Source organism: Micromys minutus (genome assembly GCF_963924665.1).
Source record: "Micromys minutus genome assembly, chromosome: 12".
NCBI classification, from domain to species: Eukaryota; Metazoa; Chordata; class Mammalia; order Rodentia; family Muridae; genus Micromys; species Micromys minutus.
Window position 1 is genome coordinate 28,157,624 of NC_137981.1, and position 26,020 is coordinate 28,183,643.

The 26,020-nt window shown below is 42.0% G+C and overlaps 2 protein-coding genes across 5 annotated transcripts in view; one reads left to right on the plus strand and one right to left on the minus strand.

Annotated features, from left to right (window-relative positions):
- Window positions 1-1,748, minus strand: part of BTD (biotinidase) — a 35,540-nt gene extending 33,792 nt beyond the window's left edge. The window contains exon 1 of one of the 3 annotated variants that reach the window (XM_080926928.1): window positions 1,690-1,748. The gene's annotated coding sequence lies outside the window, so the exon portion shown is untranslated. The remainder of the gene's footprint in view (window positions 1-1,689) is intronic. The other 2 variants (XM_080926927.1, XM_080926930.1) reach the window with 2 other exon arrangements.
- Window positions 1,749-1,899: 151 nt separating this feature from the next.
- Window positions 1,900-26,020, plus strand: part of HACL1 (2-hydroxyacyl-CoA lyase 1) — a 33,418-nt gene continuing 9,297 nt past the window's right edge. For both annotated transcript variants that reach the window (XM_080926119.1, XM_080926120.1), the window contains exons 1-12: window positions 1,900-2,050; window positions 2,244-2,348; window positions 4,951-4,991; window positions 6,479-6,559; window positions 8,894-8,966; window positions 11,336-11,413; window positions 12,253-12,347; window positions 15,375-15,487; window positions 18,796-18,931; window positions 20,562-20,667; window positions 21,733-21,816; window positions 22,583-22,684. In XM_080926119.1, the coding sequence (XP_080782245.1) occupies window positions 1,961-2,050; window positions 2,244-2,348; window positions 4,951-4,991; window positions 6,479-6,559; window positions 8,894-8,966; window positions 11,336-11,413; window positions 12,253-12,347; window positions 15,375-15,487; window positions 18,796-18,931; window positions 20,562-20,667; window positions 21,733-21,816; window positions 22,583-22,684 (1,104 nt within the window). In that variant the 5' untranslated portion in view covers window positions 1,900-1,960. The remainder of the gene's footprint in view (window positions 2,051-2,243; window positions 2,349-4,950; window positions 4,992-6,478; window positions 6,560-8,893; window positions 8,967-11,335; window positions 11,414-12,252; window positions 12,348-15,374; window positions 15,488-18,795; window positions 18,932-20,561; window positions 20,668-21,732; window positions 21,817-22,582; window positions 22,685-26,020) is intronic.

The window sequence follows — 26,020 nt, forward strand, 5'->3', positions numbered from 1 at the left end:
GCTCTGTGGAGAGCTGGTCACTAATACTACCTTTATTATTATTATTTTATTACATGTGTATGACTGCTTTGTCTGCATAATATAAGTGTGCCCCGTTCCTCACAGGCCAGACGAGGGCATCAGCTTTGCTGGAACAACTGGAATTACAGATGGTTGTGAGCCACCATGTGGTTGCTGGGAATTTAACTGAGGTCCTCTGGAAGAGCAGCCGCTGCTCTTAAACACTGAGCTATCTCTCTAACACCCTGCATTCTGATTTTTAAGAAAGTTAAAATTTAGGGCCTGGGATATAGTTCAGTGGTAGAGTACTTGACTAATAAGTACAAAGTCCTAGGTTCAATCACTAGTATTTTTTTTCTAAGATTTATTCTTCCTTTGAGTAGTAACATTCTTTTTCTTTTTCTTCCTCTTTCCTTCCTTTCTCCTTTCTTTTTATTTATTTATTTATTTATTTATTTATTTATTTATTTTTAGACAGAGTCTCTCTACATAGCCCTGGCTATCTTGAAACTCACTAGGCAGATTAGGCTAGCCTCAACTCACAGAAACCCATATGCCTCTGCCTCCCAAGTGCTGAGATTAAACTTGTGAGCCACCACATCTGGCTTTACAATGGCAAATTTTACCACGATATCCAACAAATAAAATTCCAAGCACACTGACAACAAAAATAACAGAGTATGGTTAACATACTCGAAGTGCACGCAGAATGCTTTGTATCAATTACAGCTCCTGGGATCCTTATACTGCATTTGGATGGGACAGCAGTGACTTTTGGCCTTGGAAGAGGGATTCACATCACCTCTGCTCAGTCTCTGCAGGCAAGGTAAACACAGAATGCTGTAACTTGAACCGCAAGGTGAAGGAAATAACCAGCTCAATGATTTTTCTCTTTGCCAGATGGCAACATTGGCCAGTTGAAGATTGATCCTTAAAAAAATATATAAACAAACAAAAGCCCAGTCAATCCGAATTACAGTGATTTGTTCCCATCAGATCTCAGTTTGCACTTCATATGGTATTCTGCCAGTAATTCTTCTGGCAAAGGAATAGATGTAAGGTGCTCTCAACTGACTAATGTCTACACAGCATATCATGCCAGGGTCACGCAGGCTTCACCTTGAACCAGTAAGTAGAAAACAACCAACACTATTACTTTGGTAAAAGTTAAGCAATCGTACATTAATTATTAACTAATGGCTCTAACAGACCTTAGCAATACCCAACTGGAACAAAATATAAATCAGGCAGAGGTCAGGAGCAGCTGCCAGGTTAATAATAAGTTTATCTCTTGACGAGCAATTTTGGTGTCATCTATGATTAAGGATACACCTCTCTGCTCACAGACTTCTATAACGTGCACATGATGTGCGGTGCAAAAACCACAAAGGTATGAAACCAGAGGACAAAGGCGCATAACACTACCCAGAGGCCAGTTTTCCCCGATTTTACACTTTCCAAGATCCCCGCGTCCCAGCAGTCTTTGCGCAGCTCGCTCCCAATCAGCTCGAAGCCCCCCGCGGGGGCGGGGACGCGCGCTGGGGCCACGCCCCCTCCTCGCGTGGTCTCTGTTTGCTTTCATCCTCCAGATGCGCATGTGCCATTCCCCCCTACAAGAGACTGAGCTGCCTCCCTACCCTAGTGGAGGACAGAACCACGGCGAGCAGCCTCAGAGGCTGGGTTTCTTACCTGCTCGGCACAGGACACGGCCTCCGGCTTGTCCCGCCTCCTTCTGATGGCGGAGTCCGGAAAAGACTGCTTGGAGAATGGGCGTGCTTTCCTGATCGCCTCACCCAGTTCTGACTTCTTGTCCCGCCCCTTCTCCTCTTTGCTTAAATCCGTTGGGCTGCTCTCCTGTCTGTCAGAAGCGGGTGTCACCAACAACAACGTGCGACCGACTCTTCTTCGGCTAGTGAATCTGTGAGTCGCGAGAGTATCTTGAAGTAACTTTACGTGGAAAATGCCAGAAAGTAACTCGGCAGAAGCTAGCGACAGAAGCGAGGAGCAGGTGTCTGGTGCTAGGGTCATCGCCCAGGCCCTAAAAACGCAAGTACGATGGATCCCTCGGGGGTGAAAGTCTCTCCCGAAGCAGACAGGGACATGCTAGCGTTGTCATAGAGACGGAGGGCAGGGAGGCGGGGACGGGGGTCCTGTTGGCCTTTCCTTTGGACCTCCCGGGAGGGCAAGAAAGCTGGGTCACCTGATAACCGGCGTTTGTTCCCCCTTTCCCATCCTACCTCCAGGATGTGGAGTACATGTTCGGTGTCGTAGGCATCCCTGTGACCGAAATCGCCCTCGCTGCCCAGCAACTGGGCATCAAGTACGTCGGAATGAGGAATGAGCAAGCGGTAAGTGTTACATAGGTACCGAATGGCAGCTGTTGGATGCACACAGCGTCCCATCGCTTCTAAATCCTACCTGGCGGGAAAGTGAAAAGCAGAGAGACCAAGTCAAACTTGCCCAACGTGAGTCATGTGGTAGTGACATTTGAACTCGGGTATTCTGAGCTTGGAGATGTGCTTATAATGTTCTACTGTAGTGTGCTAAAGAGAAAGGTGTATTTGGTTATTGCTTGATTATTGTCAGGTCCTTAGAGTAATCAAGACACTTGTGTGGCCAGCAGATAGGAGAGTGTCAGGAAGTTAGCTAGACATTTTACATGTCTGAGATTACTGACTTTTTCCTCCTTGGAGGGCTCAGAATTATATTCATTTTGTAGATGAAGAAGCCAATGTGCAGAGTAGTTTGTCATAATCACACAGTAGGAGGTAGGAGACCTAGGCTCTGAACCAGAACACTTTGACTCCAGACATAGCTTGAGAATTATGTGTTCAATGAAGGGGTGTAATTTGGTAGAAAAATGGAGGTTTTCTGTTTTGTTTTAATGGTAATAAAGTTGGTTATTTCTCATAGGGCAGTGGTAATTCATGCCTGTAATCCCTGAACATGGGAGGCAGAGGCAGGTGGATCTCTGAGTTCAAGGACAGCCTGATCTACCAACTGAGCGAGTTCTAGGACAGCCAGGGCTACACAGAGAAACCCTGTCACAAACAGCAACAAAACCAAACCAACAACAGCAATCTGTTATTTCTCAACTTCTGGTGTATGCCAGAGAAGTGTTCTTTCTATATGTTAATGCTATAGGTGCACAATCATTCCAGTTTTGAATAAGTATATTAATTTTAGCAAACATTTTATGCAATTTACCCTTATTTTTAAGATAAGACAGTACTGTAGTGTTCTAGACAAATAATAATTCTGAAGTGCACTCACTACTCTTCCTGGGCAGCTTGTATTTCATTTAACTTAGTGTTTCCCGTGTTCCTTGTAAACGGGAGGGAGGACAGTTCAGTGAGAAATGGCCAGGCGTGGTAACTCCCAGGTGTATCCCAGAGCTTAATAGGCTTCTGGTGAGTCAAGGGCAACTCCATAGTGAGAGCTTCTCTCAAAACTAAACAAACAAAAAAACATGTCAGCCGTAAAGAAAATGCCACCAGCTCGCTTGCTAAGAATTGAAGACATACAGTAAATAATGTGTAATTTGACCATGTGAAAGCAAACTCAGAAACAGTGATAGCAGAAAAATCACATTTAAAATGGAGCAACACTCACTGGCGTATGTAAGTATCTGCAAACTTGAAGACAAACTGATGAGGATGAAAGAGAAAACAGATTGATTGCCAGTGTGAGGAATGCAAATTCGGACATCATTACAGACCCTAATGTGCAAATGGGCTGAAGATGGAGACCATTTTTAATCCATGATAGTGAAATGAGTATCAAATATAATTCATAAGATAAAATATCTTTTAGACCAAATAGCCGAAGTGAATCATTAGTAAAGATTTAAAACCAATGCTGTCAGCTTTTTTTTTTTTTTTCAAAACACCAGGAAAGGAAAAGCAAATGAAACTCAGGGAAAGATGTCGAATAATGAACGCATAAGCAGATACTAGTGAAGGAGGAGACAGTCCAGAAAAACAGAAAAACTAAAGATGCCAGACTTGGAAGGCTCAGACATGTGACTCACCCTGGGATACTTGGGTAATTCGGGGCCAGCCTAAGTAATGGGACCAGGCTCTAAACAAGAAGAGTGAGAGAAGACAGACATGATCAATGAGAAATCAATCCCTATCGATTCTCAAGGTACTCAGGCAGTTATGAGTTGATAATATGAATAGTATAGATAGTATTTTCCTTGAAAAACTAAAACCTAGACACTGTGCTGGCTGGTTCTGTGTCAACTTGACACAAGCTGGAGTTATCACAGAGAAAGGCGCCTCAGTTGAGGAAATGCCTCCATGAGATCCAGCTGTAAGGCATTTTCTCAACTATTGATCAAGGGGGAGGGCCCAGCCCATTGTGGGTGGAGCCATCCCTGGGCTGGGAGACCTGGGTTCTATAAGAAAGAAGGCTGAGCAAGCCAGGAGAGGCAAGCCAGTAACATCCCTCCATGGCCTCTGCATGGCCTCTCCTGCTTCCTGACCTGCTTGAGTTCCAGTCCTGACTTTCTTTGGTGAACAGCAATGTGGAAATTGTAAGCTGAATAAACCTTTTCCTCCCCAACTTGCTTCTTGGTCATGATGTTTTGTGCAGGACTAGAAACGCTGGCCAAGACAGACTTAAGCCGGTCCTTGTAGTTTATGGCTATCACATCTCATAAGAATGAGTAGATTCCAATTCTTCCTTTCCTTTACTTCTCGAATTCTCGTCCCCACCTCTCCCCATGAGACAGGGTTTCTCTGTGTAGCTCTGGCTGTCCTAGAACTCACTCTGTAGACCAGGCTGGCCTCAGAATCAAAGAGCCATCTGCCTCTGCCTCCTGAGTAAGTGCTGGGACTAAAGGTGTGCACCACCGTGCCCAGCCCAACTTCATAGTAATAGATTCTCTTGTATTTATACCCAGGAGTCCTGTGTGTGTCATTAAGTCCTGCTGTCCTTTCTTCGTAGGCTTGTTACGCTGCCTCTGCAGTTGGATACCTAACGGGCAGGTAAATCAAGGCTGCTTCATTTGCATTCATTGAGTGTTTGGGGTAGAAATATATATTTCAACTGAAAGCTTAGTTGTTATGGAAAGATTATAGAAGAAAGTATTAATAAACGTGAGATCTTTATACAAAGGCTCTGTTCCCAAGTGAGGTTTCCAGAGCACATTCTAGTCTACTTGTATTAGCCAATTACCCCTCATTTTTATTAAAAATAATTCTTTTTTAAATAACCATTTTAGAAAATATATAAGGAAGAAAAACTAAAATCCTATACTTCCACAACCATTAAGATTTTTCGTATATATTCTCCTTTTTTTCTACATTCCCATAGTTTTCGGTGGAATTCAGGTGAAATGGGTATTATCCTTTTTTTGCCACTTATATAAGTTTTTTTAATTCCTAAAACTGAAGTTAATAACCACTAAAAAATATAATCAAACAAGATTTCACAGTCCTTTCTTTTTAATGGGGACCTTCTGAACTTGAGCCCGAGGAAAATCATGTCATCTAAAACAGTCTCTGTGTTACTGCTGTTGCTTTATTTACATGTAAACAATATTTAAAAATTTTTTTCTGTCCCTGGAAAACATTTAAATTACAGTCATTTATGACTTAAAGTGATTCTGGACTAATAATTATTTTAACAAGCTAAAAAGTTAATTTTGAAAATTTTATTTTGAAAACACTGGAATTACACTGACTAGTGTTGTTGCAGCGTTAGCAGTGGGTGACGGAAAACAAGTAATGTTCTAACTAGAGCTCCTCGTTGTCCTGGAAATGTTTTTAAGTGTTCAGTGAGTGGAGTCCATGTCATGGCAAACCGCACGGGGGAATGACCACTACTGTGGAGCGTTCTATTGAGTGGTGCCGTTCTGGGTGTTTAATCTCTGGTGAGGATTGTGTTAGTGTTATTTTAAAACTAAAAGATTATTAAGTTAGAACTGAGAAGTGGCACACTGAATGATGTAGAGGCACTTTATTACCGAGCACTTTAAGCTCAGGAAGTTATGTCCAGAGAAAGCGTTCAGAAAGATCTGGAGGAAACCGGGCATTTAGAATGTCTTTTCTCACAAGCATTTAGTATATTGTATATATTTATTAGGAAATGAAAAAAAAATCACAGAAAATGAATGTGGCTGTCAAAAATTGCTTCTATAATCAGTCAGCTTATTCTAACCCAAATATAATTAGAGCAAAATATGAAGAGGTTAGTAAAATACAGTGGAAAAGTAATAATGTGCATTATATCTTAATAAAAACCTGATGTTACTCTTTTTTAATTAAGATATTCTAACAATTGTTTAGCAGTTATAGTAAAGACCTACATGTCTTTCCTTTGACCACTAAAAAGTTCCCATGGAAACCCTAACACACTATGTATTGGTAGTTGGCACGTTCCAAGCTAAGGTGGCTGGCATCTACACCTCTTTTTTTATTTTTTTCAGTTGTTAGGTTTGATCTGCTGTTGATAAACTCTACTTTGCTTCTAGGCCAGGAGTGTGCCTTGTTGTTTCTGGTCCGGGTCTCATCCACGCCTTGGGCGGCATGGCAAATGCAAACATGAACTGTTGGTAAGTCAGTCATTCTTGCTTTTTAATATATCTTTGCATAATTTAACCAAGTAGAACTGATCTAGGGTGGAAAGAGTTGGGAAGGGAAAATAAAATCCACCTTGCAAAGCTTAGAAATAGAGAAGCGGGTGATTAGTTAGGAAGTGGTCTGGCCATCAGGAAGAAGGGGCTACAGCAGGAGGACAGAGTTAACAACACTGCGCTGAAAGTAGAAACTCACTAGGAGGAGGACATTAGGTGCTTCCATGACACACAAGAGATGTAACTGTGTCACGATGAGTGTTAATGTGCTTGACCACAGTATCAGCTCACTGCGGACATCAAGACATAATGTGCCTTTAAATGTTTGCATCCTGAGGAAGACGAGACACTATTAACTCCTTTACTAACAGTTAACATTTTAGAGTTTCATTCTGTGTGTTTGTGTATGTGAGCATGCAGCATGCATGTAGTTTTAAATGAAGTACTTTTTAAATTTGTAAATTATTGAACCTGGGGCTATGTTATGTAGATCAGGCTAGTCTGGAATAATTCTCTTCTTCTTCTTCTTCTTCTTCTTCTTCTTCTTCTCTTCTTCTTCTTCTTCTTCTTCTTCTTTTCTTTTTCTCTCTTCTTCTTCTTCTTTCTTCTTCTTCTTCTTCTTCTTCTTCTTTTCTTCTTCTTCTTCTTCTTTTCTTCTTCTCTCTTCTTTTTCTTCTTTCTTCTTCTTCTTCTTCTTCTTCTTCTTCTTCTTCTTCTTCTTCTTCTTCTTCTTCTTCTTCTTCTTCTCTCTTCTTCTTCTTCTTCTTCTTTTCTTCTTCTCTCTTCTTCTTCTTTCTTCTTCTTCTTCTTCTTCTTCTTCTTTTCTTCTTCTTCTTTTCTTCTTCTCTCTTCTTTTTCTTCTTTCTTCTTCTTCTTCTTCTACTTCTTCTTCTTCTTCTTCTTCTTCTCTTCTTCTTCTTCTTCTTCTTCTTCTTCTCTTCTCTCTTCTTCTTTTTCTTCTTTTCTTCTTCTTCTCTCTTCTTCTCTCTTCTTTTTCTTCTCTCTTCTTCTACTTCTTCCTCCTCCTCCTCCTTCCTCCTCCTCTTTCTTCTTCCTCCTCCTCCTCTTCCTCCTCTTCCTCTTCCTCCTCCTCTTCTTCCTCTTCCTCCTCTTCCTCCTCCTCTTCTTCCTCCTCCTCCTCTTCCTCCTCCTCCTCTTCCTCCTCCTCTTTCTCCACCTCTTCCTTCTCCTCTTCCTCCTCTTTCTCCTCTACCTCTTCTTCCTCTCCCCCCCCCCTTCTTTTTCTAGACATGGTTTCTCTGTATATCCCTTGCTGTTGTCCTGTAATGTGCTTTGTACACAGTCTAGTCTTGAGATCCACCCACACTTCATTTTCTGTCTCTCAACCTGTAAGCCTAAGCATCTAGAAGCTGATGTGAGAAAAAGCACATATATCAGTGGTTCTCAGTCTTCCTAACATTGCGACCCTTTAATACAGTTCCTCATGCTGTGTAGATCCCCAACCATAACATTATTTTTGTTGCTACTTCATAACTGTGATTTTGCTACTGTTAATGAATTGTAATGTAAATATTCTTGGAGATAGAGGTTTGCCAAAGTGGTTGCTACACACAGAACCTCTGTGTCTTAGTTAGAGTTGTACTGCTGTGAACAGACACCATGACCAAGGCAAGTCTTATAAAAGACAACATTTAATTGGGGCTGGCTTACAGGTTCAGGGGTTCAATCCATTATCATTAAGGCAGGAACATGTCAGCATCCAGGCAGGCATGGTGCAGGAGGAGCTGAGAGGTCTACATCTTCATCTGAAGGCTGCTAGCAGAATACTGGCTCCCAGGCAGCTAGGACATATGCTCCCACCTGAAAGCCCACACCCAGAGTGTCACACCTACTCCAACAAGGCCACACGTCCTAATAGTGCCACTCCTGGGCCAAACATATTCAAACCTCACACTCACACATTTTCTATTTTTGTGAACTTGAGGACAGTATCTCTCACATCAGATTGTGTCTAAAATTGCTTTAGCCTCCAGCTTTTTAAGGAAGATGTAGTTTTCTCCGTCTGTTCTGTCTTAGTTACTCACAATTATTGTTCATTGTACACTGGACACTGCTGGATGCTTTATATATTCTCTTTTTGTTTTATTTTTTATGTGTACTGGTATTCTGCCTGCATGTCTGTGTGAGGGTGTCAGATCTTGGCGCTACAGACAGTAGTGAGCTGCCATGTGGGTGCAGGGAATTGAACCTGGGTCCTCTGGAAGAGCAGTCAGTGCTCTTAACAGCCGAACCATCTCTCACACCCCATATATTCTCATTTGTAATGACAGTTCTAAAATGTTACTATTTCAGGCCCTTGATTGTGATTGGTGGTTCTTCTGAAAGGAATCAGGACACTATGGGAGCCTTCCAGGAGTTTCCGCAGGTACCCGTCTGCCACTCATGTCTAGGCCACAATTAAGTCCCACTGAAGTAAAACACTGTCTTAGCTGGGGTTTCTGTTGCTGCAATGAAACACCGCCGGCCAAAAGCAGCTTGGGGAAGAAAGGGTTAATTTATTATTCAGGGGAGTCAGGAAGGGCCTGATGTACACGGGCCGTGGGCAGGACACTGCTTACTGACAGGGAGGCAGCGGCATTGCCTCCCTGTATGCTCGGCCCACCCATAACCATTATTAATCAAGAAAATACCCTACACACTTGCCTATAGGCAATTTTCTCAATTGAGGTTTTTCTCAAATACTCTAGCTTGTGTCCATTTGAAAAAAAAAAACAAAAAAAAAAAGCCAAACAAACAAAAAACAAAACAAACAAACAAAAAAAAAAAAACCCTAGCCAGCATAGATACAACTTATAAAAATCTATAAAAAAATAAATAAAAATCTGTATTGCAAGCAAGGTGGGTCTGTGGGTAAAGGCTCCTTTCCCAAGCCTGGACACTAGTGTTCCATCCTTCGAGCACACGTGGTAGGAGGAGAGAGACTGATTCTCACAAGCTGGTCTCTGACCTCCACATGTACTAAACACTCCATATACAACACAGCTAAACAAATAGAATTTTAAAAAATCTAATGTGTAAAAAAGAAAGACAAAAAAGGGAAAATTACAAGTGGGTGAGGTAGTTCTCTGAACAAGACATTGTCAGGTTGAGCTAAGAAAGCTTAGGGGCTGGAGAGGTGGCTCAGCAGTTAAGAGCACTGACTGCTCTTCCAGGGATGGGAGTACAGCTCCCGGTGCCTCTCACCCTCTGCAACTCCAGCTCTCGGACTCGGATGCACCCTCGTGGCTCCTGTGGGTACTGTGCTCAAATACACAAACATATATGTAGAATTTTAAAGCAGGGGTCTAAAGAAATATACCAAAATTGACATGATTTGAATTTTTCATTTTATTTATTCATATGTATGTCTATGCACTGTGTGTGTGGTGCTTGTGAAGTGCAGAAGAGCGTGTCAGATTCCCGAGAATTAGAGCTGTGGATGGTTGTGGTCCACCATATGGGCGATAGGAATGTAGTTTGGTTTCTCTGGAAGAGCAGCGAGTGCTCTTAACCACTGAGCCATCTCTCTGGCCCTTAAAGTAGATCTCTTTTATTATTTTTAATTATGTGTACGTGTGTGTCTTCATGTGGGTATGTGCACATAAATGCAGGTGTCCAAAGAGACCAGAGGTGTCAGACCTCTGGAGCTGGAGTTACAGATACTTGGGAGCTACCTAGCATGGGTGTCCTCTGGGAGAGCAGTACCTGCTGTGAACTGCTGAGCCTCTCGCTAGTCATTCCAAAGGTTACCTGACTTGTAAACTGAAGTTAATTCCTTGACATAGTAAGAAAGATATAAGAATAAAGATGGCTTTGAGGTACATCCCTCAGACTTCTCAGAAATAGTTTTTAAAAAAATCTTTTCAAAAGTATCAGATTTGGTATATATTTATTCTTTTTTTATGGAAAAAGAAAGTATTTCAAAAGTTGGAAAACAATAAATTTGTCAACAAAATGTCACAGCTCCAAAAATAATTTGCAGAGGGATAAAGAGATGGCTGTTAAAGTATAGTTTCCTACAAGTAATAATAGTTTATTAGATTATTAAATTAAAACAGTTTGATTTAAAATTCAAATATCATTTTCTTAGTGGAAGGTCGTAAAACTGAAAGACATGGACATAAGCCTCTGAAACTGGAAGGATGGCCTTGGTTCTGTCAAGCCTGTGGGACAGGGGCTGCCATCCTTCCCACAGATCTCACACTGAAAGGCTGAAGGGAAAGTTTCTCCATGTGCCTCAGAGTCTACTAGACAGTGCAGAGGTAGAGAGCCTGAACTCCGATGTTCCCAAGAGCATAGCAACAGATGCACAAAAGAGAAGGCCACAGAACATTGGACGGAGCAGGTGGATTCCCGAGCTCTTGGGGAGCCCAGAATCGTTATCCTTTGTAGTCGGCTGTGCCTTCTGTCTGCTCCCTTGGCAGACAGAGACTGTGCCTGTGCCCCTGTTGTGGTACATGGTACATGGTACATGATGTGTGTTACCTTCATTTTTGCCAACCTGAGAGTTGTATATAGTGTGTCGTTTTGAATTGTTATCAGAATTATCCTGAGGAAGAAATTTGATTGTGATCTATTTTTTTTTTTTTTTTTAGGGAATCTCAAAAAGCAAACAAAAAAACAAAAACCACATTTCTTTCCTCTCTTGCCTCTAAATGTAATAAGAAGCAATAACAAAAAGAAAACATTTTGTCTTCCTTAATTAGAACAATAGTATTGTGGGCTGACTTTAAATAATTTTCATTTTCTGTATAGGTTGAAGCTTGCAGATTATATACCAAGTTTGCTGTCCGGCCAAGCAGCATAGGACACATTCCGTTGGTTATTGAAAAGGTACAATATTAGTGAAAAGCTCTTCCCAGTGGCATAGGACGGACACAGGCTGGCCTCTAAGCTGAGCACCTGCTCTTCTACAGAGCCATGCCTCCAGCGCTGCTAATGTTGTTCTTAATGGAAAGATAAGAGTATACCCAGACTGTGAAAAATAACATTGTTAAAAAGCTATTTACATTCTGATGTTCACTGCCATTACATTTAATTACTGAAACTGAGGTAAAGTAAGTTATTTTTAGAAAAAAAAATTCTCCTGTATGTTAGTTTCTTAAATTATCTTTTTAGTTAAAGTAAAAGATAAATGTTTACTAAGTCTTGGGTAGAGGTCTCTTCAGCATTTGTAAAAATATTGGGACTACCGTAAGGTCATCTTTCTTGAAACAAACAAACAAATAAATCAAACATCTTTTAGCTAATTAAATAGCATGTTGTGGATTAATGTTAGCTAGCAAAGGCTTTAACGTGAAATGAAGTTTGAGCTATTTCAAAACCACGAGTTACAAGGTTGGTTAGACACATATTGTTGTGGTTGAAATCTCTGCCAAGTGATGAAGGTTAGGACATGGGTGAAAGTCCATAAACGGCAAGCAGGGCCTCGGGGCCTCTTCAGCTGTAATGGAGCATGCTTTTCAGAGCCCCACAGGAACTCCTTATCTCCCTCAAGATGACAATATCTTTCAAAATATAGTTAATGAAGGACATTTCTATTTTAATTACAACTTTTTTCTCCAACTAAGAATACCTCAAGAAAAATTAGTTTTCATTTTATAGTTCTAAATTAAATCTCAGGAAGAGTGTGATAATTGAGTCACTAACGTCTCCATTGGTGACAAACACAGGCGGTGAGGAGCAGCATCTATGGTCGCCCGGGAACTTGTTACATTGACATTCCTGCAGATCTTGTGACCCTCCAGGAGAACGTGACTTCTATAAAGTAAGAATTAGGCACATTTCCTCATAAATTATATAAATTTTGTGCTATGATACTTACTCTTTAAAAAGAATTATCTGGTAGTTCATCAGTTAATCTCCAAGTATCTCAATATTTCTTGATGATTGTGTAACTAAACTGAATCCTAGCCAAAAGGCATAGTCTCCTCCTTAAAATAGTATTACCAGTAACTGATTGTGGATTTCATTACTCAATCTAATTCTGGAGCTGTGGCAATTCCTTACTTGAGGTTATTCACCCAGTAACCTCAGATAGATCTGCAACAGTGCACTGGTTATTGACAGGCATCTTCGTGTCAGCCAAGAGGTGAGGGAGGTGACTGTTGAAAAGCTCAGCGGAGAAGGTGTCTGTCTAACTAATCCCCCCAAAAATGTGCGTTTCTATGATTGATCCTCTGCTTAGTGAAAGAAATATTAAAAACTCATACTTGGGCTGGAGAGATGGCTCAGTGGTTAAGAGCACCGACTACTCTTCCAGAGGTCCTGAGTTCAGTTCCCAACAACCACATGGTAGCTCACAACCATCTGTAATGAGATATGATGCCCTCTTCTGGTGAGTCTGAAAACAGCTACAGTGTAGTTATATATAATAAATAAATCTTAAAAAAAAAAAAAACCTCATACTTGATATTATTTATCTTGATAAAGGTGCTACTGTAGTTTTTCAATTCCCTAGGTGATGTTTCTTTAGTCTTAGGAATAAAATCCACTTTTTCTTTTATAACATTTTTAGAAAGATCCAGAAGTGTAGAAATAATTCTTTTTAAAAATGTTCATTTTATTCTATTTACATATACGTGTGTGTGTGTGTGTGTGTGTGTGTGTGTGTGTGTGTGTATGACTGTATGCCTCATGTGTGCAGGTGTCTGTGGAAGTTAGAGAAAACATCAGATTCCCTGGAGCTGAATTACAGGTATCTGTAGGCTACGTGGGTACTGGGAAGACAGGTCAGGTCCTGGAAGAGCCACAAGTGTCTTGACCACTGAGCCTTGTCCCCAGCCCCAAAGAAGTCATTTTATCTAACACTTTTAGCATTGAGTGCCCTGTCTTTTTATCATGCATACTTAGTCAGTGTGTTGGGTTTTGTCTTTAGAGGTTTTGAGGCTGGATCTATTGTATAATCCAGGCTGGTTTCACACTCTCAGTCCTCTCTTCCCTTCCCAAGTCCTGAGATTCGTGCATGTTGTATACATTGTATTCCTGCTATAGTTTATTTATGAACCACCATGGAATGCTTCAGTGTGTGTGTGTGTGTGTGTGTGTGTGTGTGTGTGTGTGTGTGTGTGTGTGTGACAGTGTCTCACTGCAGCCTTCACTGTCCTAGAACTCACTGTGTAGGCCAGGATAGCTCAAACTCATAGAGATCCTTGTGCCTCTGCCTCCCGAGTGTGGGATTAAAGGCGTGCCTCTGTATCCAGCATGTTCCATTGTTTTAAAGTTATTTCTTAAGTGTGACTTTTGTGGGCCTTGCTGTTATGGAAGTGGTTCTCTGATGGCCACAGACAGCGGTCATCCGCTATACTAGGGTAATTTCTGTCTTAGAGAATCCAACACAAGAACATCTATTGAGTATGTACCTGAATATGACCATCACAATAAATACTAAGAATGAAGGACAGTGAGTTAAACGTCTGTAACCTTCCAGTTTTATATGTGAGAACGAGTGGTATGTCACTGTGAGTGTGAGGAGCTGTGGTTCAGAGATACTTAACTCGGGCATTTTTCGTGGTTCTTTAGGAAGGCCTGCTGTGACACCTTACTGACTTTATTTTACTAGTGGAACCAGGTATGGCGGGGTGGGGACAGCAGGGACCTTGCTGACAGAACACTGGTACAGTGCGTCTCTGCCGTACGCCATCTGCAGAGGAGGAATAGAAACCCTCACCTTGTGTTCTGAAAGCCAAAGGTGAACAAATGGCACCTAGAATTACACATTAGGTTATTTCTATATTATCGACCTCTGACCTCTGCTCTCTGTTCCTGCTGGGGTGCCCTCGACCCGGACTTTCTTCCTGTCAGCCACTCATTTGACTGGCCATTGACTGATATTAAGGAACAACTCTTAACATGTTGTAAGGACTTTATAGTTGTATAAAAGTGGGTCCTTATCTTTTGGAGTTACATTTGAACGCTTTTAAGAGTAAAAGATCTATGATTCCTGAAGCGAATTTCAAGATTCAAGGGACAGAGGGCTCTGTGTGTGCATATGTGTGTGTGCGAGTGATACATATGTGGTAAGGTGATATCTTCACTGAATATTTTTATTGTGTTTATGCAATTTCTTTTAAGGTAGAGTCTGTGTATCTCAGACTATCTGTGTAGACCTGGCTGGTCTCAAACTTGCAGAGATTTGCCTTCCTGTGCCCCCTGAGTGCTGGAGTTAAAGGTGTGCATCGCCCTGCTGGGCAGGAATATAGACCGTGTTAACCTAGTTTATACCTTTTTATGTAAAACTTAAAATTTTCACATTAAGAAATTTTAGAATTAACCTCATTATTTTTAAAGATTGATTTATTTCATGTATGAGGGCTCTATCTGCATGTACACCTGTACTCCAGAAGAGGGCGTCAGATCTGATTATGAATGATTACAAACCACCATGTGGTTGCTGGGAACTGAACTCTGGAACAGCAGCTGGTGCTTTGACCACTGAGTCACCTCTCCAGACCGCAAAGTTGGTTTTTTTTGTTTTTTTTTTTTTTTTAAGTTTTGGTTGTAGACCAGGTTGGCTTCAAACTCACTGAGACCCATTTGCCTCTGCCTCCTGAATGCTGGGATTAAAGGTGTGCACCACCACTCAGCCTAAAGCATGTATTTGTGTGTGTAAGCATATACGTGTTCTAGTAACCAGAGGACAATTCGCTGGAATCCACTCTCTCCTTTCACCAGTCCAGGGGTTGAACTCGGGTCTTCAGGCCATCGGACTTGGTGGCAGGTGCCTTTGCTTGCTGAGCCATCTCCCAGCCCCTTAGCCTCCTTGAGGTATTATAACATCATTTTTTCTTTCCAGGTACAAGGAGCGCTGCCTGCCACCTCCAGTTAGCATAGCAGAAACCTCTGCTGTGCGTGCGGCAGCCTCTGTTCTCAGGACTGCCAAGCAGCCCCTGCTCATCATTGGGAAAGGTAGGCGGAGCTGCTGACCCCGGGCTGTGGGAAGGCTGCCTGTGTACAGTCTTCACTGCTGTCTGTCATGTGCTCTCTGCTTGTAATCGGGATAAGTGCTCTTTCCAGCCAATTTCAAATCACAGAACTTACCCGCAGTGGTCCAGAGACCTCACTCTTACAAGGAAAAGTTTCACTTCTTGACTTAGAAGCAAATGCTTTTACAAAAGATTTTGGAAAATATACAAAAGTTTCAGTAAGAAGAGACCTCTCCATCTGGGGAACCAGTCTTGGTCTTCAATACTTAATTTTTAATGTCTATTTTACATGCTATGATCATGTTGTATAGGCAGCTTTATGTTTTATAAGATATTAATAGTTTGGCTTTTTTTGAGACATGGTTTCTCTGTATAGTCCTGGCTGTCCTGGAACTCTCTCTGTAGATCAGGCTGGCCTTGAACTCACAGAGTGCTGGCATTAAAGGCATGCACCACCATCACCACCACTACCCCAGAAGAAAAAAAAAATTTTTTTTAATTATGTCCTAAACACAGTTTTAGCGCTGAATCATAGATGCTGGCACTTGCTGTCAAACATTTGCTTGACAGCTGTGATAAACATTCTTATGTGAAGGTTTCCCATAGTTAGGATGTAAGGTTACGGTATGCCAGAGGGAAATTAACTAAATTAAAAGGTCTTGATATCTGGAAAGCTTCTGGTCCTGTGTTCAAATTGCTTACCCCTTGGGTGTCACACAAACGTTCATATGCATATCAATTTATTTATTTATTGTTGTTTTTTTTTTTTTATTTTGTGTGTGTTTTTTTTTTTTTTTTTTTTTTTTGACACAGGCTCTCCTACATAGCCTAGGTTTGCCTCCGGCTTACATGTACCCCCAGCTTGTGGCAGCTGAAATGTAGTTGTTGTACCTACTTGCCACCCTAGAACCATTAGGGTTGCCTGTGAGCATGCTCGTCCATTCCAGCTGCTTAGGAGTCACCTGTAGACAAGCTTGTTAGTTTTAAGGAAGGTGGTGGTGCTGAGGCTGTAGCTCAGGGCTAGAATCTTTGGTTTTAAATCCTGGGTTCTATAGCCCAGGGGAGGCAATGAAGGAAGAGCTTCAGTGCTGCGCTCAGTGCTTTGTTTGATGTATTGATTTTTTTTTTTTTTTTTTTTTTGGACTGGCAAATAATTGCTTTGAGTCTCATCACCTGACTTTCGAAGAATAGTGGCCACCTAACTAGGATGGGGTTCGAGGGTAATGAGTGTGGAAAGTCCTTGGAAGGTTCTAGTCCTCACTCCTCCCAGAACAAGTTTTTACTGACGATCATAGAGAGGATTCATGAAGGATACGGGGGAAATAGTAAATTCCATCCAAAGGGAAACACACCTGGTGGCAAATAAGTATAGTATGCCCGTGCTCCGTTTGTTCTGGTTGGTTTGAGGCAGGGTCTCTCAATATAGTCTTCACTGGCGTAGAACTTACTGTGTAGACCACACGGGCATTCAAATCAGAGATCCACCTGCCTCTGCCTCTTGAGTTCTAAGATTAGGGTGTGTGCCACCATGCTGGGCTAGTAAACTCTTAACAGTTTTGCCAGAAACCATTTTTACTACTACTGTTTAAGTTTTGTTTTGTTGGAGACAGCCCTGGCTGTCCTAGAACTCACTGTGTAGACTAGGCTGGCTTTGAGGTTACAGAGATCTACTTATCTGCCCCTGCTCATGAGTGCTAGGATTAAAGGAATTCACTTTTAAATTCTTTGTATTTCTTGTGTATGGTGTATGTGTGTACATTTTCATGTATGTGTGTATGTGGATACGAAAAGTTTACCTCAGGTGTTTTCCACTTTTACACAGGGTTTCTTACTGAACCTGGAACTCACCCATTTGTCTGGACTGTGTGGCCAGTGAGCTCCTGGGATCCACCTTCCCCTCCCCTCAGTGCTAGGGTTACAGAAATGTGCCCCCATGCCTGCATTTAAACTCAGCCTCATGCAGGCACCACAGGCACCTAACTGACTGAGCCTCCTCCTCCTCATAGCTCCTGTTAGTGTACAGGGAAGATGAGACAGAGTTTCAGGAAGAGAGGCTCTTCCGTGTAGGGGATGTGGAAGAAGGTCCAGAAGATATGATGCCACAGCTGTACAATGAAAAATTAGTCGTTTTCCATTTAGACAAGGGCAACAAAGGCCGTGAAGGAAGAAAGGACTGGGTAAAGAAAGACTGCAAAACAAGAAGAGAATGAGAACATCTTCTGGAGCTGGGCAGTGGGGGTGCGCACCTTTACCAGCTCTCAGGGGGCAGAGGCAGGAGGATCTCTGTGCAAAGCCAGCCTGGTCTACAGAGCAAGTTCTAGGACAGCCATGGGTACACAGAGAAACCTTGTCTCAAGAAACAAACAAAATAAACAAACAAGCACACCCCAAGACAACAAAAGAAAGAAAAGAAAAGGAAACTTACTGACTGAAATAAAGACTGTCTTTCATCACACCTGGATAATAAAGAATTTCAAGATGGCCTTTTAGTGCAGAAAAATAGTGAAACTGGACGTGTGAAACAGAGAGTGTGCCGTTCGCTCTAAAGAATATAAAATTAAGTAGCTAGAAAACAGTAGTGGTCATGATGACTTCAAACGTGAGATTATTTTATATGTCAAAACAGTAAGTTGTTTTCAGTGTCATTGAGGGCTTGTTCTATTCTGTAGCTTATAGTTGTAAAAACAGGTATGAGCCTGCTCAGGCTAGCTCTGTTACAGCCACAGCATTGTAGAGACTTAGAAACTCATACATACTGCACAGTAGATACGTGCATGCATGTATGCATGCATGCATGCATACATACATACATACATACATACATACATACATACATACATACATCCTGCACAGTAGATGCATGCATTCATACATACATACATACATACATACATACATACATACATACATCCTGCACCGTAGATGCATGCATTCATACATGCATACATACATACTCAAATCCTGCACAGCAGACTGCAGGAGAGTTTACTTGTGTAGAGCGATGCCTCCACAGTCTATCTCTCAGGGCAAAGGTCTTCCCTAGCCACCTATCTTCAGGGAATTGTGGGTAATGGTTCAGAAGACCCAGAGCGTGAAGCAGGAAGGTGGCTGCGGAGGTACAGATACTGGGTTTTTAGGGGAGGTATTTCTCCCGAATAACTGCCACTATTCATTTTGCTTTCAAACTGATGTTTTATGCAGAAGGAGGATTTGGGATGTAAAAGCCTGGGACACATTTGAGGCTCCCGGTGCTGAGTGTAACTGAGTTCACATGATTTGCCTCTCTCCCAGGCGCTGCGTATTCCCATGCAGAGGACAGTATCAGGAAGCTGGTGGAGCAGTGCAATTTGCCATTTTTGCCTACTCCTATGGGGAAGGGTGTTGTCCCTGACAACCATCCAAACTGTGTAGGCGCAGCCAGATCCAGGTGCGTGGCATTTCGGGTTTTAAGTACAAAGGCTTGGCAGGTTTTAGACTGGATTAACTTTTTTTTTACCTTGATGAATTGAAAGAGTTCAGAAAAGCTCATGAAGTTTGAAGCATACCTGTTAGTGAACATTTCCATTTTTAAAGACACTATTGATTTTCTCCTAGCCCTGTGGTTTTAGAAGAAACCCTTCGTAATCTGTATCCCAGTTCTCCTGAACAGTCTCTCACTATCTCTGGCTACTTTCAAGAGTTCTCTTAGCTAGGCGTGGTAGCGTGTGTTTGTATTCCTGTGGGTTGGGTCTGGAGAATCAGTGGCCAGCAGAGTGAACCCCTAGGGAGGGGTGGAGAAGGAGTGTAGTTTGGAAGGAAGACCATTGGAGGGCTTGGAGTGACTGCCTGCTGTTCTGTTTCCGTGGAAGGAGGAAGGGAGAAGGACTATGGGAGGAAAGAAAGGGAGGGGCTAATGGATGGACAGGATGGGGTAACAGGGTGTGGTAGAGTCTGGAATGAGTACATGCAGTTTGGCTTCACTGGAAGAAATGGAAGGGCACAGGGCACAGTACTGGGAGCCATAACGGCTGTGTCTGTGGGCTCCCCTCGGGAGAGGAAGTTTCTGTTTTTCCTTCACTTGGAATCACACTAGCATAGTTCCTACCTCTGGCACTAGTGCGCATCTGTATACACAGTGCCATCTGTAGACTCCTTGGGATTTCCACAAAGCAGCGGACCAGGATTTAGATGAGCAAGTGTCGGAGAATTTGTGAAAACACAGCCTGGTCTCAGTAATTTGGGCATGAGGAATGCGTAGTGTATTTTAGAAAGCAAGTCTATGTTGAGGACGTAGCTCTGTTAGGAGAGTGCTTACCTAGCAGGCGTGAAGTCCTGCACTCATGAATCGGGCATGGAGGTACGCGTCTTTAGTCCTGTCACTGAGGGTGTAGATGTAAGAAAACCAGAAGTTCAAAGTCATCCTCTTACATACCATTCTGGGGTATGTGAGACCATGTCTTGGGGGGAAAAGAAAATTCTGGAATATGAATGATGTTTATAAAAATCCTGTTCCTAGAAAGTGTCTCCAGGCGTGGTGCACACCTGTGACCCCAGCATTGGGAAAACAGGGAAGAGGATCACAAGTTTGAGGCCAGCTTTAGTTAAAAAAGCAATACCCTACCTTCAAAACAAAACAAACTCACAACACATCATATCCTTGTGTGTGTGCATAGGTGAGATGGGGTATGTGTTGGGGGTGAGGCACACACACGCACATGTGAATGTCTAAGTTGATCTTAGCTTTCTTTCTCCTTCACGTTGTCCTCAGTTTTGAGGCAGGGTCTCTCTCACTGGACCCACAGCTTGCCTGTTGCTAGGCACCTGCTTGCAGGGTTCACCTGTGTGTGTCCACCTGCCCTGCTCAGCACCACAGCAGTCAGCCCCTGTGTGGGTTCTCACACCTGCACAGCAAGCTGTCTTCCCAGCTTTCCAAAACTTACGTCAGTCTGAAAGATCAGATTTACTCTAGAAGCTCCACATTATTTAGACACTGAAAATATTTTTAAGAAGTTTAGAACAACCCAAGTAAAAAGTGTCAGTATGCTCTTGTTAGATTATGTTCTTTTCTTTTTAACTAGGGCTTTGCAGTTTGCTGATGTGATTGTGTTATTTGGCGCAAGACTAAACTGGATATTACATTTTGGACTGCCTCCAAGATACCGGGCAGACGTGAAGTTTATTCAGGTATTGAGGGTGGAGCCTTCAGATCGCTCTTTGTTCTTCCTCTTAGCCACTGTAAGCTCTGCTTTCTTCTCTGCTTTTATAAAGAACCTTTTCTCTTTTGACAAAAATAGATTTTTACGAATTATCTAACATAATTACAGGTACCAGAGGTAAGCTGTCCTTTCACGCCTACAAGGGATCTTGTGCTAATTCTAACCAGAAAAGCTTTCAAAGTCAAGTTTTGAATAGTTTGAAAGGGATAATTTGCCTCTTCACAGTTCCACTGTATTTAAAGATAGGTAAAGAGAGGCTTAAGTAGGAAGGGAGGCTGGAGAGACACCCCCAGCTTTGTTAGTGGCGAATCTGTCTTTTAGAGGCCGAAACTGTCAACCTTCTGAAATCTCTAAATGACTTTGCTTTCACCTGCCATTAAACTGAATTCCTGGAAAGTACTCTAACCAGTCCTGTCTCTGTTTGTGTTCCTGCCCTGAGGCCAGATGATTTCACCAGATCCCCTGGATCCAGACTTAGTGATGGCTGTGAGCCTCTGTGGGATCAAACCAAGGTCCCCAAGAAGAGCAGCCGAGCCTCTTAACTTCTAGGCAGCCTCTCTAGCCCTTTTTAAAGTTTTTTTTATACCATTGCTTATTATTTTTATTAATTACATTACTTTATTGTGTGTAAGTGTGTGTGTGTACATATATGGTGTATGTGTACTTGCATGTGCACATGTGCTGAGGCCAGAGCATTGGTCATCGGGCTTGGAGAAAGGTAACTTCTACCTACTGAGGCATCCCAGCAGCCCTTCTTAAAGGGCTTTAGAGCAAGCACAGTGGGCTGGAGAGCTGGCTGCTCTCCCAGAGGACCCAGGTTCAGTTCCCAGCACTCACATGCAGCTCACAGTGATATGTAACTCCAGTTCTAGAGTATTTGATACCCTCTTCTGTCCTCTTTGGATACCAGGCACACACAGACATACATACAGACAAGACACACATACATATAAAATAAAGAGTTTTATTTCGAATGTTCCTCCAAAACAAAAATGACCAAACACAGCTTGTCTGGGCTTTTCTCTTGCTTTAGGTTGATATCTGTGCAGAAGAGCTGGGGAATAATGTACGGCCTTCCGTGACTTTGCTAGGAGATGTAAATGCTGTTTCTAAACAGGTAAGAGCCCTTCTCTGGGCTTTAGTTTCTGTGGATTGGTCCATAAGACAGCCAATTCTGAATAGTGCTCCTTCTGATTCACGTGGTGGCATGTCTAGTGACATCAATTTTAAACTAAGTTTATAATAGAAAACTGACTGCAGCTTTTGAACTTGGTAAATTCAGCTTACTGTACATCAATCATTAGCATTTTAGAATGCTAACTTAACATATAAAAATTTAAAGTCATCCAAACCAGAATTCAGTTAAGTAGAATTTAGCTTTCTAAAAGAAAATTACAGTATAGCCTTTAAAGGAATTAAATTTGACTTACACAGTAGGAAAGTAGGAAAGTCTAACAGTGTGTTTTCAGGTAATAGATTTTTTTATTCTCCAAGCTGTAATCAGTGACTTGCCAGACTTCCTATATGTATATATATATATATATATATATATATATATATATATATATTCCATATATTCCATTGTGGCAGGAGGTCAGACACGGTCACCTTTGTCACTTGGCTTTGTGTAGTTGTCATGTGGAGTGCACAGCACTGAGATGCGGATGCCACCCCTGTCACGTGTGCTATCACCTATGTCACGTGACTCCCCGAGCTACCCACTGCAGGCAGAGGAGCAGGTGTGTGGCGATGGGAAGGGTGGAGCAGTGGGTGGCGAGCCTTCTGCAGTGTGCTTCAGGCCTTCTTTAGGAAGATTTCTATGTTCATGCGACTCAAGTTTATTTTCAAAAAGGAAAGAAAAGTTTGTTTTGTTATTTTTTTAGCTTTTAGAGCAGTTTGATGAAACTCCATGGCAGTTCCCTACAGATAGCAAGTGGTGGAAGACTCTGAGGGAGAAAATGAAGAGCAATGAAGCCGTATCCAAGGTAACGTGGGGCCAGCTGAATTCAAGATCCTGTCAGGTTGATGGGTTGCTTAGTCCTCCCCTAACAAGGCATCCACAGCTCTAGGGAGCACTACTTTGTAAGCTTTGTAATCTCAGGTAACAGTTCTCACAACATCCACAAGGCAAAAGTGGGATGAGAGCTGATAAAAATGGTAGTGAAGCCAGGCAGAGGGCGCACGCCTTTGATCCCACACTCAGAGGCAGAGGCAGGCAGATCTCTGAGTTTGAGGCTAGCCTGGTCTACAAAGTGAACCTCTCGGAAAGCCAGGGCTACACAGAGAAAACCTGTTTTGAGTCTTGCAGAATGCCCCCCCCCCCAAGGGGGAGTTTTTCCCTGTGTAAATAAGAAAAAACTCTGTGCACGCCCTTGTGTGTACACACTGTGGGTAGTGTGTGTTTTACCTTGAAAGGGCCTCAGGCTCTTTGCATGACTGAGTATCCGAAGAGTCCCGATTTGAGAGTGCTGTGTGAACCAGTAGGAGAGGAGCAGTCTAACCTTGGAAAGTTGTCAATTTGATTTTGGTGCACAGTATCGGTTATATTCCAGGGCATGTTAGGAGATGTCCATCTGCCCTTAAGATATCTTTTCTTCAAGGCATGTGAGTGTGTTAGTTCCTTCTTCAAAGTGGAAAATTTGGTCAATGTATAATCTGCCCCCTGTCCCATGCACATACAAGTGTGTGCACAATACACTCACACACACTGCCATTTAACTTTTTGTTTGTTTCTTATCGTTTTTATTGGATATTTTTTGTATTTACATTTTAAATGCTATCTCCTTCCTCCCCATCTCCCACCCCTTCCCTTTGTTTCCATAAAGATGCTCCCACCCCCAACCACCCACTCCTACCTCAGCGTCTTGGCGTTCCCCCACACTGGGAAAATGAGCCTTCACTGGACCAAAGGCCTCTCCTCCCAAGGATGTCAGACAATGCCAACCTCTGCTACATATGCAACTGGAGCCATGTGTACTCATTGATTAGTGTTTTAGTTCCTGGGAGCTCTGGGGGGTTTGGTTGGTTGATAATGTTATTCTTCCCCTGGGGATTCAAACTCTTTCAGCTCCTTCAGTCCTTTCTCTAGCTCTTTCATTGGGGTCCCCCTGCTCAGTCCGATGGTCAGCTGCAAGCATCCTCATGTGTATCAGTATAGCTCTGGCAGAGCCTCTGAAGAGGCATCCATATCAGGCTCCTGCCAGTAAGCACTTCTTGGCATCAGCAATAGTGACTGGGTTTGGTGGCTGCATATGGGATGGATCCCCAGGTGAGGCAGTGTCTGGATGGTCTTTTCTTCAGTCCTTGCTCCACTCTTTGTCCCTGAATTTTCTCCTGTACTTTATTCTCCCTTCTAAGAAGGATTGAAGCATCCACATTTTGTTCTTTGTTCTTTTTGAGCTTCATAAAGTCTGTGAATTGTTTCTTGAATATTCTGAGCTTTTGGGCTAGTATCCACTTATCACTGAGTACATATGATGTGTGTTCTTTTGTAACTGGGTTACCTCACTCAGGATATTTTCTAATTCCATCCATTTGCCTAAGAATTTCATGAAGTCATTGTTTCTAATAGCTGAGTAGTACTCCATTGTGTAAATGTACCACATTTTCTGTATCCATTCCTCTGTTGATTCCTCTGGGTTCTTCTCAGCTTCTGGCTATTATAAATAAGGCTGCTATGAACATGGTGGAGCATGTGTCCCTGTTATATGTTGGAGTGGTTTTTTTTTGGGGGGGGGGTATATACCCAGGAGTGGTATAGCTGGGTCCTTAGGTAGTACTATGTTCAATTTTCTGAAAAAACTGCCAGACTGATTTCCACAGTGGTTGTACCAACTTGCAATCACACCAACAATGGAGAAGTGTTCTTCTTTCTCCACATCCTCGTCAGTATCTGTTGTCACCTGAGTTTTTGATCTTAGCCATTCTGACTGGTGTGAGGTGGAATCTCAGGGTTGTTTTTATTTGCAGTTCCCTGATGATTAGGGATGTTGAACATTTCTTTAGTTGCTTCTCAACCATTTGATGTTCCTCAGCTGAGAATTCTTTGTTTAGCTTTGCACTCCATTTTTAAAATAGGATTATTTGATTCTCTGGAGTCTAACTTCTTGAGTTCTTTGTATACATTGGATATTAGCTCTCTATTGTATGTAGGATTGGTAAAGATCTTTTCCCAAACTGTTGGTTGCCATTTTTCCCTATTGACAGTGTCCTTTCCCTTACAGAAGCTTTGCAATTTTATGAGGTCCCATTTGTCGATTCTTGATCTTAGAGCATAAGCCATTGGTGTTCTATTTAGGAAATGTTTCTCTGTGCCTATGTGCTCTAAGCTCTTCCCTACTTTTCTCTTCTATTAGTTTTAATGTACCTGGTTTTATGTGGAGGTCTTTGATCCACTTGGACTTGAGCTTTGTACAAGGAGATAAGAAAGGATCGATTTGCATTCTTCTGCATACTGACTGCCAGTTGAACCAGCACCATTTGATGAAAAGGCTGTTCTTTTTCCATTGAATATTTAGCTCCTTTGTCAAAGATCAAGTGACCATAGGTGTGTGGGTTCAATTTTGGGTCTTCATTTCTGTTCCATTGATCTACCTGCCTATCTCTGTACCAATACCATGCAGTTTTTTTTATCATGATTGATGTAATACAGCTTGTGACCAGAGATGATGATTCCCCTAGTTCTTGTATTGTTGCAGATAGTTTTCGATATCCTTCAATTTTTTGTTATTCCAAATGAATTTGCAAATTGCTCTTTCTAGCTCTATGAATAATTGAGTTGAAATTTTGATAAAGATTGCATTGAATCTGTAGATTGCTTTTGGCAAGATAGCCATTTTTACAATGTTGATCCTTCCAATCCATGAGCATGGGAGATCTTTCCATCTTTTACTTGCTTGGTTAGGGTCACATCAAGATATTTTATATTATTTGTGACTATTGTGAAGGGTGTCATTTCTCTAATTTCTTTCTCAGTCTGTTTATCCTTTGAGTAGAGGAAGGCTACTGATTTTCTTGAGTTAATTTTATATCTAGCTACTTTGCTGAAGTTGCTTACCAGGTTTAGGCGTTCTCTGGTGGAATTTTTGGGGTCACTTAAGTATACTATTATATCATCTGCAAATAGTGATAATTTGACTTCTTCCTTTCCAACTGGTATCTCTTTGACCTCCTTTTGGTCATGACGTATGATTTTAAATCCAAATCTTGTTTTTCACTATTTGTTGTGGTGAGAGAACTGGGTTCTGATGTTACCAAGTTGTCTTGGTTTCTGTTGATTGTTGTTGGTTTTTTTTTTTTTTTCTAATATTTATTTATTTTGT